General features: G+C 47.1%; 1 protein-coding gene and 1 long non-coding RNA gene across 5 annotated transcripts in view; one reads left to right on the top strand and one right to left on the bottom strand.

The window, feature by feature from the left end:
* The window catches only part of SWAP70 (switching B cell complex subunit SWAP70), a 35,598-nt gene extending 26,280 nt beyond the window's left edge, over positions 1–9,318 (top strand). For all 4 annotated transcript variants that reach the window (XM_059848856.1, XM_059848858.1, XM_059848855.1 and 1 more), the window contains 5 exons: positions 3,222–3,329; positions 4,468–4,634; positions 5,390–5,588; positions 6,926–7,022; positions 7,341–9,318. In XM_059848856.1, coding sequence (XP_059704839.1) covers positions 3,222–3,329; positions 4,468–4,634; positions 5,390–5,588; positions 6,926–7,022; positions 7,341–7,450 — 681 coding nt within the window. In that variant the 3' untranslated portion in view covers positions 7,451–9,318. The remainder of the gene's footprint in view (positions 1–3,221; positions 3,330–4,467; positions 4,635–5,389; positions 5,589–6,925; positions 7,023–7,340) is intronic.
* Positions 9,319–12,067: 2,749 nt separating this feature from the next.
* Positions 12,068–16,804, bottom strand: LOC132328334 (uncharacterized). The gene is made up of 2 exons (XR_009486739.1): positions 16,646–16,804; positions 12,068–12,811 (listed from the first exon to the last, which is right to left on the bottom strand). It is a non-coding gene; the product is annotated as an uncharacterized LOC132328334 (long non-coding RNA).
* Positions 16,805–17,468: the final 664 nt, after the last annotated feature.

Genomic DNA, 17,468 nt, shown 5'->3' with positions numbered 1-17,468 from the left:
GAGCAGGCTGGTGAAGAACCTGCCAGCTCTGTGGATGGTGTCTGCAGACAGCAGAGACCAATATTTTCGGTTGCTTTTGGGCTTTTTGTTTTCCTTTTCTGTCAGACACATATGTCAAACATGGGGCTTTCCATGAAGATTTTTCTTCTGTAGTTTACCCAAGTTTTGTTATGTTGTTTGTATGTTAATGGGAACTCTTTTCCCACAGATGAATTTCTATAATTTCTATGTTTAAAAACAAAATATGTGGCTTTACTTACTTTTAGTGTGGAGTGTGCCTTGAAAACAGCTTAGAACCAAATATTCTAATTCAAACCCTCCCCACTTGCTGCCTTACATTTTGGCTGCCGAGTCCCTGCTGCTAGAGCAGTCCAGGTTTTCCTTTGTTTACTTTACCTGTCTCCACTACCTCCCTAAATTAGTGTAAGTTTTTTGCATTCCCATTTAGGACAAATCTTCATAATTGCTTGAGCTTTTCATAAATAAAATGCACCAGTTTCAGCCCTTAGGAAAAAATTCAGTGGTCTTTGCAGCTATAAATATTGTGAGGGCATTTAAGATTTTAAGACTAGAAAGCAAATAAAAAAAAGAAAACCCCACATTTTTTAAAGTCTTGTCATTGTCACAATTTGTGGCAAGGAGAAATTTGTCTATTTTAAAATTAGTCTTGCACAAACAGTCCTGATGTAGGTGTTACTCTGTTTGCCTTAAATGGAGTCTGACAGCGGAAAACCATTTTTAAATTTAATTTTGGCACCTGTAGTCTACCATGTGTTTAAGATTCAGAATGCAAAATAGACAATAAAGGATAGCCCATGTTACCTTCTACTGGTGAGTAATGTACCCATTAACAGAAATCATAAGATTGGATTTCTGCATTGTTTACTTTGTGGAAAAATATTTAGGGGGGAAGACAACATGAGAGCAACCCCAAAGGAGCAGTAGGATCTTGGCAGGCTCCAGGGAGTTTCATAAAAATCACAGTGGGTAAACTAAAGAGAGTTGTGGCCAGAAGCATCTTTTGAAGTGGGCTGGATCAAAATGATTTCTCAAGGAAGGTGTCTTAGGCTCTGACATGAACTACTGCACTTTGCCTAGGTGGAACTAGGGAGGAGGTCCATTGTTGGAGGAACTGAAAAGGTTTGATTTGTTAGAAAACTATTCTTCAAGGAAAGGGCTTTGTAAATGCTTCAGGAAACTGGATTGTTCTGGGAAGCCCAGAGGTTGATTTGCTGCTGATGGCAGTGAGCCACCATTTATGCAGCATCTGCCAAAGTGCACTCTGGGACTGGTTTGTGTTCTGGTAGCTCCTGCAGTAGAGCATTCCAAAAGAATAAATGCTTTTGTCTAAAATAGATTTTTTTCATATTTTTTACTGGAATTTTGGCATGTGCACATTGAACAGAGAGGAAGGTAAGTTTTTCCTTGTGGGAGAGCATGTACAAGATGTGTGCACCCTTTCTGTTTCAGTTTGGGGTCTTGCATGGGCTTTGGAGACTCTGTGCTGTTCGTGCCTGCTGGAATGGTGTGTTCCTGTTCTCTCCCCCCTCCAACACTTGTAGCTTTTCCCTGAAGTGCACAGTTCCCAGTGACCTTACCTGCTAGGAACAGCTTTGGTGGATGAAGCAAGAAGTTGCTGTTACTGAGTGGACAAAGATGATTTTCTTGTTGAGCTCTCTGGCCTTGGCCTGGCACCCACCCTTGCCTGTGACTCTGGACGTTCACCCTCTCAGCTCAGTATTGGCAATGTTTGTTTAATTTCAGAGTGGGAAAGGAAATCTAGAGGAGATTTCACTTAAATAGGCATCTTGGATTTGACTACAATAGCATGCTTTTGAATGTCCTGGCAGAGGAAGAATGCTGCTGCTCACTGGCATCATTTAAGCCTTGCAAAGGAGAGCAGTTCTGTGCTGTGTTCTGCAACATAAACCCAGAAACCTGAACCTTCTCCTTCACTTCTTCTCATCTATTTGAGACCAGAGTGGTACTACAAGCATGTAAAAGAGTGGAAGTTGTAGCTTGGCAGTTTTAATCATTGGGGCATCTCTTGAGTTCATCTAGGTTGGTGAGGAAGCATGGTTTAAATGTGGTACCTTCAGGAGCATGACAGAATCACAGAAAGGTTTGGTTTGGAAGGGACCTTAAAGATCATCCAGTCCCATTCCCCTTCTGTGGGCAGAGACACCTTCCAGTACACCAGGTTACTTCATGGCCCATCAAAACTGACCTTGAACACTTCCAGGGATGAGGCATTCACAGCTTCTCTGGGCAGTGTGTCCCAGTGTCACCTCCTCTGGGCTTGCTCCAGCAGGTCCCTGTCATCTTTATGTTGTGCCCTGCTCTTACTAAAGGTCTGTGGAAGCAATTCCCACAGCCCAGCATATTTAAAAAAGCATCAGATAAGTTTCTTAGGAAAATTTTGTGAAAAAATGCTTTTGTTTTCACTACTGGTAAAGTTTAGGCTGGTACTTGAAGATTTCTAAAATTGTGAGGATTGAAATCCTGACAAAAGGAACAACTGTGACCATTAGCTTTATTTGTAAAATCAACATGCAACAAAATAAGATGCAAGAGGTGGAAAGGTATCAGCAGCTGTTTCCCAGGCCCTAGCTAATAATGTTCCTCCTAATTTCAAGTGATGATCATGGACCAGGGTTTTATTTACCTTACTTGGCAGTTTAGGGGATGTTAGAGGGCTGATTCACAATAGCACAATCACTTAGGCTAGTCAAAGTTCCTGACACTTCTGCTTTCCCATGGCAATTCAGTGCTTCTCATTTCTGTTTCTGTATGAACTCTGTGCTTGCTAGCATGTTTTCCCTATTGGAAGTCCTATGCAGTCCTGCCTGAAATGTGGTTTTTCATGATAGTTTCCTAGCCTATTGAGGCAGAGGAAGAAATACAGTTTGCTCAAATTATTTCTATCATTTGAGCAAAGCAGGACTCAGAGGTAGCTTGGAGATAGTCAGGTAATTGCCTTTTCATTGGTAAATTTGAAATTGTCTTGCAAACAATCAAGATAGTAAATTATATTTAAAGGCTGTGAATAATCTCAGACGTTAAAGAATCCAAACTGGTGCTTTGATGCTTTTGAAAGCTTCTGCAGTTTTTTTAAAATCAAAAGTTGTTAAATAAAGTTCCATTCCCTCAAAGTAATTTAGTTTTGACAAATTGTTTTCTTCCTTGTTTTCTCTCCCCTACCCCCCACCCTTCTCTTCCAGCAACTGGAAGCAGCAGCTGCTCGTGCTGCTGAGGAGGAGAAGAAAAGGCTTCAGACTCAAGTTGAGTTACAAGATCGCTTCAGTTTGGAGCTGGAGAGAGAAAAAATGGTGAGAAGTGCACGAGGGGCTTTGCTGCTATTACACATAGGGAGCCATGTGTTCAGCAAGGGCTTCCCTCACAGGCAGCCTTTCACCTGTGAAAGGATTCCACAGATTTTGCAGGAGCCTGGAGAATGGAATGTGTGTTGCATTTATTTGAGGTGTGGGAATAAAATATTTTTGCTGATGAATTCAAATACTGGAACAGCTTGGCTGCAATTTATGATAGGAAAATTGGGAAAAAAATAGACTGTTTGAAGGATGAATGCAGACTGAAGTTCTCCTTGCAGTTTTCAGAGATGGAAAGCCTGAGGCCAGTACTTGCTGTGTGAATAAGCAAAATGAATCAGGCATAATCAAAATGCATTTTATGTGTTCCTAGAACAGCTTTTTTTATGCTGTGTGTTCTTTTACAATTATACACTCACACAAATATAAAAAAATAAAGAAATATTGCTCCTTTACAATACTGTTTACTATTTAGCGACACTGAGGATTCCCCAAAGAATTGGTTTTCAGTCTGCAGGGGCTGTGTCAGGTTGTTCTGTTAGTTGGGGAAAAGAAGTAGAAAAAGTATGATGGGACATCTCAGGACATTAATGCACACAGTGCTGCTTTATGGGCTGAGCATGAATTCCTGAATACAATCCCTTTCTGGGTCACTGGGATTTGGGTCAGCTGAGGGGAGCAGCCTGCAGACCAATGGGGCAGGACATTCCAACCCCCTTTATCCATCCTGTGCCATCATCCAGAGACAGAAGTGTGTGAGATACACTGCTGCCAAGGGGGGAGTGAAAACAGTGCCTTTAAAGCAGTCTGGTCTCTCTACAACCTGTCTCTTCCTTCAGTTGTGTATCTGTACACTAAGCAACAAGATCAAGCTGACTGAAATTAGGTTTGAACCCCTATAAAAGTCCTATGCTGCAGGAAGTAGGTCAATATAAGTAGCCTGTGTTATTATTTATTTTTTTAAATACTCTTAGTTCCACATCTGCAGATCTAGCATCAATATTATCAGTTCTGCTCTGCAGTCAGCAGGAAGAGGTTTGTCTGTGAAAACATGGCCTGAGGGAAAGCTGGCAATTCCTTTAAAATTTGGAAACCTGAGTTGAATGGTAGCTTATGTGTCCCCAATTTGTGCTGCTAGGTAAGACAAAAGATGGAAGAGCAGGTTGCTCAGAAATCATCTGAACTGGAACAGTATTTACAAAGAGTCCGTGAACTGGAAGAAATGTATAAACAGCTCCAGGAGGCATTGGAGGATGAGAAGCAGGCACGTCAGGATGAAGAGACTGTGAGGAAACTTCAGGCCAGGTATGGCTGTGACCAGCTGGAAAAGTGTTTCAGTCCCCCCTGCCTGTAGTGGGTACCTGTGCCCTGCTACTAATGACTGCTTGCCTCTTGGAATGGGGAACTTCCTTCAAGTTCAAACACAGCACAGATTTTATTTTTCCTTAAGATATGAAGGCTGAAGCTGCTGTTTATGATTTTTAAAATATGTCTGATTAGCCTTTAGCAGAGGGCAAGCTCAGCAGTTTTGGAAAAGCAGGTGTAGTTATTTTTCCACCAGGTGCTGTGCATGTCAGCATGTGAAAAACTGAGATCACTCTGTACAGGCTTTTCAGCTGTTTATTTTATAAAGCAGTATCTGTAAAAATGACTTTCTGGTGTATTTTATCACAGGTTTAAACTGCAGTGATAAAGGGTTAAGTTTCCTCTTACAGGGGCTTTGTGGAGTGTGGTTTTTTCCTTCATATACTCAGTCCTCCTAAGACAATGAAGATAACTTATGCATGCCTGTTTCTTCTGGGGCTCTGTGTTGTGTATTTGCATTATTGACTACATTTTCTGAATAGCCCTTTGTAACAGTCAGACTGCTTGCACTGCTGGCATGACACTGAAGGCAAGCCAACAAACAATAACTTTTTCCCTGCTTCCCAAGCTTTTTAAAAAACTATGTTTTCTTTACCTTTTCTAAAAAAAAAAAGATGAATGAAAAAATTATTTGGCTTCCCTGCATGGATACAACTTAGGTTAAAGTGCAGTTAACATCACAATCCCCATTGCAGATTGCTGGAAGAGGAGACAGCAAAGAGAGCTGAACTGGAAAAATGGCATTTGCAGCAGCAGCAGACCATTCAGATGACAGAAGCAGAGAAGCAAGAGCTGGAAAACCAGAGAATGATGAAGGAACAGGCTCTTCAAGTGGCCATGGAGCAACTGAAACAACTTGAGTTGGAAAGGAAGGAGGCCCTTGAGCAGTATGAGGTAAGCTGCTCTGGTCATCAACCTCTCATCCTTATCCATAGATTGAATTTGAAGTTCTTCAATATTATGCTTCTTGAAGGGTTCGTATGGCACAAAAGTTATAAGAGGTAGGATAGTTTTTGTTTTTGTTGGTTTTTTTTCTAGTTTTTATTCTGTTTCTAGACCAGTAGATACATTTGAAGAAGAGGATCTGTTTCAGACACACCTCTAAACCTCTTTTATTTATTTTTATCACAATTTGCATGCAAGCCAGCTCAGTCACATCCTGAAATACTCTGTGTACATTTATTTTCTACTGCAGTCTCACTTCATGTGCAGTCCCCCTGCTGCCATAACTGGGTGCATTTTGTTTCTGAGGTAGTAATTCTTGCAGTGTTTTGATGATGTCGTGGCACTGTATTGTCTTCTACAGATGAAAAGTCAGTGTGTTAGTGTAGGCACCTGCTCCTCAAAAATGTATTTCAGCACTGAATGGAAGTTAAGGATAGGTAGGAATTAGCTCAGATTATCAGTGTGCAGCAGAGCCCTGTGTCCCAAAAGCCAGGCCTGCTCTCTGCTCTACTGAGTGTTTTTGGGGAAGGTCAGCAACTGTTCATGGAAGAAATAAGAGCCAGAACCCAGCAAGTACAGAGGCTGAAGTGCTGCGCACTTTCCAGGGCTAGAGAGGTGTTGATCCTGCGTTTATTTAGGTCAGGAAAGAAAGCCTGGCTGGGTTTGTGTTTAGCAGGGGAGGGTGTTTATGGGGTGAGCTCTGAAGGACAAGCCTGTCTCGCCTGGCACAGAACACAAGTGCTGCACTCACTGCGAGCAAGGGCCCAGCTGGGGTGGTTGTGGCCACTTTACAACTTCCCAGGGTGGTGTTACATCTCACATCATCACAAGATTGCTTCTGGCCACTACTTGGCTCCTTTTTAGGTGACATCTCAGGCTTTTTGTATGGGAAGCATCATTTACTACTCCAAAGGAATTGCTGAATACAATAGACATATAAAACCACAAAAAAAAAAAAAAATCCACAAGAAATTAAACATTCTAGCCTTCCATTTGGAATTGCCCAAAAGACCAGTCTAGGCTGAAGAATGAGGACTAGCTTCATTACACAGCTCCACAATATTGTAAAACCTTGTTATTTTAGGATTCTGGTTTGTCTTGTCAACTTTTTTTTTTTTTTTTTTTTGGTGGAGTGTGGTGGTGACTAAATTACTTGGGATGGTTCCACACTAAACAGAGGGCTGGGGGAATTACCATGGTTCTGGCTTTTGGTTTGAAAGGCATTGTGTCTTTATATAAAAACAGAGTAAAGCTGTTGTTTTCAAGTGGGCTCTGTCTTATTTCAGGAGGTTAAGAAGAAGTTGGAAACAGCAGCTAACAACACCAAGAGTTGGAAAGATAAAGTAGCTCACCATGAGGGATTGATTCGACTAATAGAGCCAGGTGAGTTACCAGCAGAAGAGTTATAAATTTTTTTATTTATTCTGTCTCATGCACTTATATCACTTGGTGGCTTACTGAAGTCTGCCTTTTCCTGTAGTTTGCTGGTTCACAGCAGCCTGTAAGTATCACCCTTTGTGACAACTGCTGGTGGGGGCTTCCAAGTCTTTCCCTCTATTGGCCCTACTATAATAATTTTATTACCATTATTTGTTTCTTTTATGTTTAAAACAAAGCAAGGATCAGCCTGAACGCTGCATTGTGGGAGTGTGATGTCCCTGTCAGACCTGCCTGTCTCAGGTCTTGCTCTCTGTCTTCCAGGCTCCAAGAATCCTCACTTAATCACAAACTGGGGCCCAGCCGCCTTCACTGAAGCTGAACTGGAGCAGAGACAGAGGAGCTGGAAAGGGAAGAAAGCCACTTCAGAGTGACAGTGGCAGCTGACACGTGGCCTGGAACAGGAGCCCACCTCCCTCGTTCTGCTTTGCACAGAGCAGCCTCTTGCTTACAAAGTTTAGTTTGCTCAGCAGGTTGGGCCTTTCTGCTCACAAAATGCTGTTTGCCACGCTGGAGGGTCTGCTCAGAGCTCAGCCCTTCCAGTGGGTGGAGCCTGACAGGACATGCTGGTTTCCCTCACTTTTCCAAGACTTTGCACCTGCAAGTTTGTATTGAAACGTAGCTTGTGACAGAGTTGTTCCTGTACTAGCCTGTAACAATCTGACAGCAGCTAACCAGTCAGGCAGCATCACTTTCATTCCAGGAGGTCAGGGAAGCAGTTGTTCTGCTGGTTCAGTTTAGTATCATTTCAACCCAGGAGAAATCAGTCCTGGAGGTTGTGTCCAACTCTGAGATGGAGCATTACCTTTCCTTCCTTCTTTTACTTTTGCTGTCCCTCTGTTGCTCTCTGCACAGTGCTTCCCTTGGCAAGGGGGGGCTGCCATCAGTGGGTGCCTGCTGCCTGCTTGGATTTGGTGTCCTGTTTCCCTCTCTGTGCAGGAATCCAAACAAAAGAACTGGAGATAGGCATGAAAAAACACTGCTGTAAGACATTTGGAAAAAGTAGTCGTGCAAGACTGTCTCATTCTTGAGAAGTGCTAAATTAAGCCTTGAGAGTTCTCTTCATAGTATAAAAGATGAAGTTTTGGCTCTGAAGCAGATCAATGGAGGGCAGATAGCCTCTGTGTCAAGGCTATGTTTGTGCCAGAAATCTGATTATAACATCCCACCATTTTTAGATGTAGCACTTCTGTCTTACTTTTAATTGGAGGCCAGATTAAAAAAATGTAAGAAGAAATTTTTATAAAATAAAAATTATTAATGTGTAGTGGTACTGCTTTAGGAAAAAAAAAGTAATTCCTGTCGATAAAATCAGTTCAGTCTTTCTAGTACCAAGGCTTCCCAAAGAGGATGCTGTTGTGCCTTACCATTCTCTCCTGGGACAAAGCCAGTTATTTCTGTGTCTGTAGGGAAAAGGAACAAGGCTGTGACTTTGCTTTGCACATCTCCCACACCAGCATTGCTCAGTAAGACAGGATTCCTGCCAGCTTGTACAGACATTTTGAGATGCCCCCTCGAGGAGCAAGGTGCCCACTGGTGTGGCTTGTGAGCGGCTTTGACTGTAGCCTGGCCATCCATCCCTCACCTGCTTGTTAGTTCAGCTACATGTTAAATTATTTGTAGTAAATAAGAAGTGAATTTTTCAGGAGGATAAGCAGTGCCTTGCTGTGCAGCACTGTGATACTTGGGTCTTGGAAGAGCACAAGCTGTACAGAAGTGGTGTCCAGATTTGGAAGTCATAAATAGCATTTTATTTGCCTATTAACTAAGACTCACTCAAATACTGAATCTTCTCAGACATTTATTCTCTGGTTATATTTTTATACTAATTGAAATCTTTAATGTTTCAGTAAATGGAGTGCTGATTAGAATGGCAGGAAAATCCAGGATCTTCCTATTTATACTCACTGTACAGGAAAACAGTAGTTCCTTAAACTTGATAACAGTGCATTTTTTAAATTGATCACGTTTACAGAAGCAATGTGAATAGAAAACCCACCCACCTGTAATAGAATTACTAATGTACACCAGGTTAAACTTTTCTAAAGGAGCTGGAACAGTATTTGTAACTACCAAACATCTTATATGGAGAGCAGAAGGGTATTGGGGCTAAACTTGTTTAATTTTTCTAACAGTCTTATTTTGGACAACGGTTTTTTAAGAACACCAAATGATGCATGTTTTCATGTTTTTTACTGTTCTTTAGACATGGCTGTTTAATAAAGTAATATAAAGTCATTTACATTTTGGAATTAATGGATGCCTTATTGCCAGGGTTTCTTTTGGCCTGTTGGAATTCAAAATCCAGTGACTGTTGTGTGGAAGAAGTTTAATGGTCAGATCAATGGGATGTTAAAGGCATAATAAAGGCAGTGGTCACATGCTAACACAAACAGCCTTTGTTTTAGCAGCACTCCCGCTCTTAAATGTTCATATTCAGTACTCCTTGCTGCAGGATGGGGCAAGGGCAGAGCAGGCTCAGCAGGGAGCTGTTGGGGCAGACACACAGCAGCCCTACAATGTGTCAGCCCTATCTGGCTGGCTGGCTGGCTGGCAGAAGAGGAAATGAGATAACGTTCCTTTTAGTTTCGTCGTTTCTGCTTGCTCTGGCAAATTAAAAAAGCTTTGTGTGAAGCCTTGCTCGGTAAAGCTGGGGGGTGTGGTTGGTTTAAAAATTAAACTATTTGCATGCCGACTAAAAATACCTTGAGAATGAGCCCCTTAGAGCGCCACTGAGCAGCGTCCCAAGGGAGCACAGAGCCGTGAGTCACCGCCGGGGCATGGAAATGTGCATCCCGCTGTGCCAGCATCCCGGTGGGGCCGCAGTACTGCCCTCCTGTTCCCACAAAGCAGCGAGCCTGCTCACGGTCAGAATATCCCTGCTCAACTCTGGGATTAGGGATGCCACTGCTCTGCCCAAGAAGCCTTACACAGAGGCCAGGGGAAAGCTGTGCGCTGGAGGGCTCAGCCCACTTGTTTTTGTCTGTCAGATTGAGGTTTCATTTACCTGCTGCTGCTGGAACAGTCCTGCAAACCACAACCCCAGTACCGTGCTGTTCCCTCTAAAAACAGGATGGGGTTTGGTTTAGGGTGTTTGTTTTTGTTTTCTTTTCCCTGTGACCATTTTACGGAGCTGATTTATGAGCCGTGCTCACTGGATCACACATTCCCAAACTGTAACAGGCTGGCTTCCAGCAGCTCGTGTTACTCCTGTTTCACTGTCCTGCATGAGCAGCCACAAAAGCAAAGCCTCTGGGGGGAAAGAAACAGTGTTTTGGGACAGAATCTGTATCCTGGGCAGGTGGGGAATGGGAAGCAGGTGATCATTAAGGTCCAAAAGAAGCCCTGGTAATGGCAGGGGGATTGGAAGCAGGTGATCATTAAGGTCCCTTCCAACCCTGTGATGCTGTCTCAGTCACGCAGGACACCTGGAACGGGAGCTGCACGGTCCCTCTCAGTGAAAGCGAATGGAAAAGAACTGCTCAGATTTTTATCTCAAATATGTGAAGCAGTTACATAAACAATTTTTGAGCAAACTGGTGCAGGGCCAGGAAAGAGGGTATCCACGAGGCCCTTCAGCTGCTTTGGGGTGAGAGGTGATGATTTGTTCCCAAAGGAAGGGGTGCTGAAGGGCGGCAGGTGTGCCATACGCTTGTCTTCTGAGAATGGCAAATTCCTTTCACACTTAATAAGATTTTCAGGGGCTTTCCTAATCTGTCATTTCTTGCTAGTTACTTAATAATTGTTGCTCTGCCTTTGTTTTGGTTTTTGTGGTTTTGTTGGGGTTTTTTTAGCAAATCCTTTGGGGTCGCTGTGGCGGCGCCCGCGCCCCCCGCGCTGCAGCCCACGCCAGGACACCGAGCTGGGGACGGCGGGGCAGGAGCGCTCCGGGCCGGACCCGCCTCTGCCTCATCGCCGGGCTCCGGCTGCCACCTCGTGGTGAACCAGCCCGCCGTCCCTCGGCGGTGATCCTGCGGTGTTCCCGGCCGTGGCGGTGTCCCGGGACAGCCAGCCCGCCGCTCCTGCCCTGCCCGGGCAAAGCGCCGCGGCCGCGGCACCGCCACCGCCTCCGTGCCGCGGCCAGCGCAGCCCTGTCCCTGCTCCTGGAGCCCGGAGCTCCTCCGCTGGCTCAGCGTGCCCACGGACATCCCGCCCGCCCAGGAAAAATGGATTTTTGGTGTTGCCGCTGTTCCCACGGGCCTGTGAGCTAATTCAGACATATTTTCCGAGCAAACCAGCGCACCGCAGGAGGACAGTGTGTGCACTGGGATACAGCATCCCGCAATCTCGCATCTGCAGGCGCAGCTCGGGCTGCCGAGCGGCTTTCCCAAAAGCAGAACAAGGCAAAAGGTGCGAGGGAGGTTCCTGCCCCGCACGCAGCCTCTGCCCAGGTGCTGTGTGCGCGCCCCGAGGCTGCAGGAGCGGGGCCCAGCCGAGGACGTGCTCAGCATCACGTACTCCCCTTTTGGGAGCGGGACTCGGGCTCGCCCCTTCCAGCCACGAACCGGGTGGGAGTGTGTGAGGAGAGCATATCAGCTCATGTGGCCGTGAGGGGCAAAATAAAATAAAATAAATATACATACAAAATAAATTATATATATATATACACATATATATAATCAACAAATTATATGAATATAGAGATTAAAATTTAAATAAATTATATATGCATATATATATATAAAATTATAAAATTAAATGCAAACAGAAACTTTGTGACACAATTTAAAGACTCCTGCGGCTTCCACACATTTACTCTTACTGTGAACTCCTACTACCTGGAAATGGCAGGATTCAAAAGTGCAGAAAAGCCCTGTCTTATGGACTGCCTTCCTGGGTGTGCCAAAAGTACCATCCTTCAGAAAAAGGGAAAGGTCAGTGGTTGTTGTAACACATAAGATGAAATGATATTTGGCAAATGTAGCTGCATCTCACCTCCAGAAGAAATTAAAATTGGAATGGTACGATGCAAAACAGTTAAATCAGAAACATTCTGAAAGGCCTTGAGAGGGAGATTTAATGAGGCAGTTTTTAACACCTGTGTTCACAGCCCTGGGAGAACCACTTGACAAGAGCCCTTCTCTTGCCTTTTCCCTCGTATTTTAGCCTAATTGACAGAGGAAATGTAAAAGTATATGAGCAGCAGGGTCGGAGGAAAGCCCATGGCAAACTGGACAGAGTATTGATAACAAGGAAAAAAGAAATCACAATCTCCAGCAAAAATGACTCACTTTCCCCCATAAGCCTTTACTGAATAGGTTATCAATCCCTTAGTGAATAAAACCACAAAAACCCCCTTTCTACCCTACTCAGCATGCTCACAGCTCACATCACTCTTCTGCCCACCAAAGGGGCTTGATCTAGCCCCAGCTGTGCACACAGCTGTTAAAGGAATTGCTAATTAACAGAGCTGCTTGCAGTGGCTGCAGCACACCAAGGCCTTTAACAGGACCCAGGCACAGCAGTGTCCTCATGCACACACTCACCTGCTGTCCCTCCTGTTGTTACACTCTTTCTGAGCACACCTTGGTATCTCAGATGGGATTGGCAGCTCAGGCACAGACATGAGACAGTTTCAAAAGCAGCCTGGACTTGGTGTTGACACAAATCAGCTGTTTCAATGCCGACCCCAGCATGGAGGTTTCTCACTCTGAAGAGGCTTGTGCAGCTCAGCCATGACTCACGGTACAAGTGCTGGGGACATGCAGGTCCTCTGGGGTGCTGGTTCTTCAGTACTGAGTGAAAAAAAAAAAAACCAATAAAAAAAACTCATTTATGGTCACACTTTGCTTAGACATTTTCAGAAAGTGCCTCTCACACTGGGGCCGAATTTTTGCATTTGGAGCAGCGCAAGGTTGTGTTCTCTGAACCATCTCCTTTGCCAGTGATGCTTTGGGTCATTTACTCTCCCCAGGCCATGAAGACAACCAGACAACCACCACATCTCTCTGTGAGGGTGGAGCATGTCCCATTTTCCAGCCAGGCTTTCTTCCCTTCCAGAAACATCCATATGGCCATGGACTGCTTATTCCCAGTCAGGAGGTAGGAAACGATGGGAGCAGGGTAGAGCCTGCTCACGCCCCCAAAAGCTGAGTGTGGTGGCGCTGCTCCCTGTGGGGATGGAGGTGGCACCTTCTGTGTTTGCTGGCTTGCTTTAGCGTGGCCATGGCCTGCCTGTGAGGGCTGCACCATGACCAGGGGGATCTCTGCTGGCCCATGGGCCTTCCTGGGGAGGTGACTTGCCCAAAATACCCAACTCCCCAAGCCTGGTCTCAGGGGATAGCTGTGCAGGCCCCTGTGGTGAAGGAGAGGTGCCCGCCCGTGCTCCAGCACAGGCTCCCTGCTGTCACCATTACAGATGGCAGTGCCAAGCCTGCAGTGGCCCTCAGCCACCTCCAGCCAGCAAACCCTTCCTGCCAGCAGGAGAAAATCCAGAGGGTGCATTCCTTGAAATCATACTTTGAGGGAGGGTACAGGCATGGGGTTCAAGAACCAGTCAGAGGGGAAGGGACCAGGAAACTCCACCAGGTGCTGGGCACCCGTCCTGGGCCAGGCTGCCCGGCAGCAGCTGTGCCCTGGCTGCAGAGCAGGGACCAGCCCTGCCCAGCTCCAGGGCGGCTCTGCCTCTGTCCCTCGGCCCCCTCTGCCCAGTGCTTGCCCCCGGTGTCCCCTGGGGTTTGCTTCCAGCAAACCCCAGGTGCCGTGTGCTGCACTCGGGCTGGCACTGGAAGCTCCCGGCTGAGGCCGAGCCCCGGCCAGCCCGGGCCGGGTCTGCTGAGCCCGCAGCACCTCCGGGGGAGCGGAGCTGCACAACCACTGCTGCTCTTCCAGTTTTCCATTCTTTTCTCATTTTCATCTCGCCCCTCCTGATGAGCACCAAGTCCCTACGTGCCGAAGCAGGGTGAGAAGACTGACACGATTTTTCCAAAGCCCCCGGCGAGCCGTGGGACCCGCAACCCAGGGCTCCGCCAGCTCCTGCCCCGGCAGGCCGGCCAGGCAGCGGCAGCTGCTCCCCCAGAGACGGGGAGAACAATAAGGAATACCAGATCTGCCGCAGGAATGCGGGAGATACCGTGGCGGGGGGCCCTGAGAGTCTGGGCCGAGTTTGCTCACGGCTTGGCCGCAGCCCAGGGGATGGCACTCAGGCCGCGCTGTCGCCGGCCAAGGTGGCGGGGGATGAGTGGGGGATGCGAGGGGGAAGCTCGGGGGATGCGCGGGGGGAGCGCGGTTGATGCTCGGGGGATGCTCGGGGGATGCTCGGGGGATGCTCCGGGGATGAGCGGGGGATGCTAAGGGGATGCGCGGGGGATGCGAGGGGGAAGCTCGGGGGTTGCTCCGGGGATGAGCGAGGGATGCGCGGGAGATGCTCCGGGGATGAGCGGGGGATGCTCTGGGGATGCTCGGGGGAATGCGCGGCCCCCCCCGGGCGCCGGACAGCAGATGGCAGCCGGACACCGCCGCACGGCCCCGGAGAGCCCGGGGAGCGGGCCCTGCTCCTAATGAATCACATGTGCGCATCCCGCCCGGGGAGGCAGAGCCGGGGATGCGGCTCCGCCGGGGGTTTCACGGCGGGCCGGCCCCACGCTCCCAGCCGCGTCACCCGTGTACGTGCAGCACCACAGCGCTGCTGCCTCGCCGCAAACCCACACCCCACAGCGGCCAAAACCTCTGCCCGGGCTGCGCTGTTCTCCGGGGAAGGAGGGACAGGAGCGGGCAGATGCTGACCGAGGCTGTCAGCGCAGCCCGGGGATTCGCACGAAGCCGGGCAGCCGCGGTGCCCCCTCCCTCCTGGGGACACGCTGGTCACCCCGAGCTGCTCGGGGGACCGACAGCAGCGTCTGCACCCGCCGCTGCCGGGGCCTGACACGCCAATTAGAGAGTCATTACTCTGTTGACTAACATTTTCCCTCAATGACTTAGGAACTTTAACCCAATTTTGAAATGTAGGGGAGGCTAAACTGGATTACCTTAGCTCAACTGCTCGTGTCATAAGCCCTTGAGAAGGGGGACTGGAGGGTTTTTCCTCCAGAAACTTTTTGTTGCCTCAAAAAATCCTTGTTTTTTTTTCTTAGCTCAGACACCAAAAGGGGGAGTTTTCAACTTCCAAAAATAAATCAAAGACACCACGATGCCTGCAGGGTATTTGTTTCTCCATAGGAACGTGAACCTGGTGGTTTAGTTTAAGGGAGGCTAAGCTAACTCTCACATTTTCTACATTCCTCTTTTTCCTGATAGATCAAGATCGACAGGTTTGAACTGTTGTTTTAATGAAAACCTACTACTCCTGAGAGGGTTTCCTGTTTTAGAAAGATGATCTTTCAGAGCTACAAAATTCCAAACAATTTGACTTGCTATCACCTTCGTCAGGTCCCTTAACCTCCTTGTGCCTCTGCTGGGCACTGATGAAAGACGGGTGATCTTTACCCATTAAAAAAGCACACAGACATCTGCAAAACAGTAAACTGTCCCTAAAAGGAGAGCTCTTTAAGTGATACTCTGAGCCTGGGTTCACCAGGTGCAAATCAGAGACTGCTGAGTGAGGCCTGGAAGGCCCAATTTATACCAGGGCACGACCAGAGCTCTGTGGCACCAGCCCCTTGCAGTGTCACCTCCAGCTCCTCCACCTTTATTCCTGATCCCTGGCAGCCAGAAAACCTCCTTGGAGCTCTTGGGTAACAACCACAAATTGAAGCAGCCTTTAGCCTCTAATTAACTGGAGTTAAATCACCACTCAGCTACCCCCAAAGTTTCATGGAAATTAGGCCAGCACTCAAGCCATGCCCTCTTTTGTCATCTCTCATTCAAGCTGCTGAATCAATTCCAGGTAGGTTTGCCCCTCCCCTGTGCATGTGGAGCCCTGACAACATGCTGGGGTAAATCTAAAGACGACCAACCTCACAATGCATCTCTGGAGAGCTTTCAAAGCTTAAGCTCCGCATCTCAGAGGAAGTTTGGGGGTAGGTGCAAATCCCTTGTCGAAGGTTCAAGCATTTGTTTTAAAGTCACAAGCACGACAGGACTCTGTGAATAAAGTTTTGGTTCAGGAAACTGAACTTCAGCTCTCAGTTTTGTTAATTCTGCAATTCAAAATGTTTTCTTTGCTGTTTTTTTTTTCTTGACTTTTAAAGGCAATTAGGATTTTCCAACTGTTCTAACAATTTAGAAACTCTAATATGTAAAAACACTTTCTTGTGTTACAAAACTTTCTCCAAATTGTAAAATGCATTACAAAGGGGAGGCAGCCAGCCCCATGTAGACTGTTTGGGCTGCTCTTCTGGCAGAAAATGACCACTGGCAGCATTCAAGGCATGGAAAAAGGACTTATCACCCAGATCCTTCAAACAGTCAAAACCGCCTCAGCTGGGCAAACCGGCCCTGGTTTCTCAGCGCTAATCCCTGGAGGTACAGGTCTGCTGACGTCTAGGCTGCTGTGCTTATTGCAGGCTCACAGCCCTTCAAACATTCTAGCTGCAAGCCCCAGTCCAGCCCACTGCACACAGAAGCTCTTCAAAAGCTTCTGGTAGGAACACGGCCGGGACATGGGAGTGTTGAGGGCTCTCCCCGCTCACCTGCTCCAACTGTGCAGCCAAGGGTTTTAGGGATCTTTGAAATCCACACTTCAAGAAGCCAGTTGCTCTCCTGCTTGACTCAGAAATCCCCCTGGAAGATTGCTGCTTCCTGTCTGAGCTCCTCTTTTAAAGCCAGATTTTCTGCCTGCTATCCAAGAGAAGCCTATAAAAAAGGAGAAGACAGCAAAGCTCAGGAAAGCATTTATCTGACATGTAGAAGCTCACAGGTGCAACAGGAAGGAGTGCACATGCCCTTCAGGAAAGTGGGAAAGACATTAATGATTTTCAAAGCTAGACTCTCACTTGTTATTCCTCTCTGGCTATTATTTTTTAAAGACTGGAGGATTCCTTTTATCAGGGAATGTTTCCTGAAAAGTTCTTGCAGAAAGAGCTTTTTTTTTTTTTTTAAATCCCTTTGCATTTCAGGTACATGAAGCACTTCATAAGCTGTTCCCTGAGTACTGCTCAAGGGCAGGAGTAATTAGAGTTTTGGGGGATGCTGAGACTTATCAGCTTGCTGGAGGAGCTGGAGCAGAGCCAGCAGCTGTGAGGAGCCAGCCCTGTGCCCATGGTGGGATGGCACATCCCTGCCCCACAGGGCTGCCAGGGAGCTGCTTCCTTCTGGATGCAGAGCTGCACGTGGGCTCATTTTCTGCTTCCCCCCTGCAGTGCAGACATCCCCCAGGGTCCCAAAACTGCAGGATGAAAACCTCATCCTTCCTCCTGGCCCGGATCCTGGGCAGACATGTGCGCAGGCTCAGTGCTGAGCCTGTGAGCAGCAGCACCGATCTCCACGGAGCAATCCACATGCTTGAGCCTCTGC

This window comes from Haemorhous mexicanus, chromosome 6 (genome assembly GCF_027477595.1).
Source record: "Haemorhous mexicanus isolate bHaeMex1 chromosome 6, bHaeMex1.pri, whole genome shotgun sequence".
Lineage (NCBI taxonomy): Eukaryota > Metazoa > Chordata > Aves > Passeriformes > Fringillidae > Haemorhous > Haemorhous mexicanus.
This window is presented reverse-complemented; position numbering and strand designations above follow the sequence as displayed.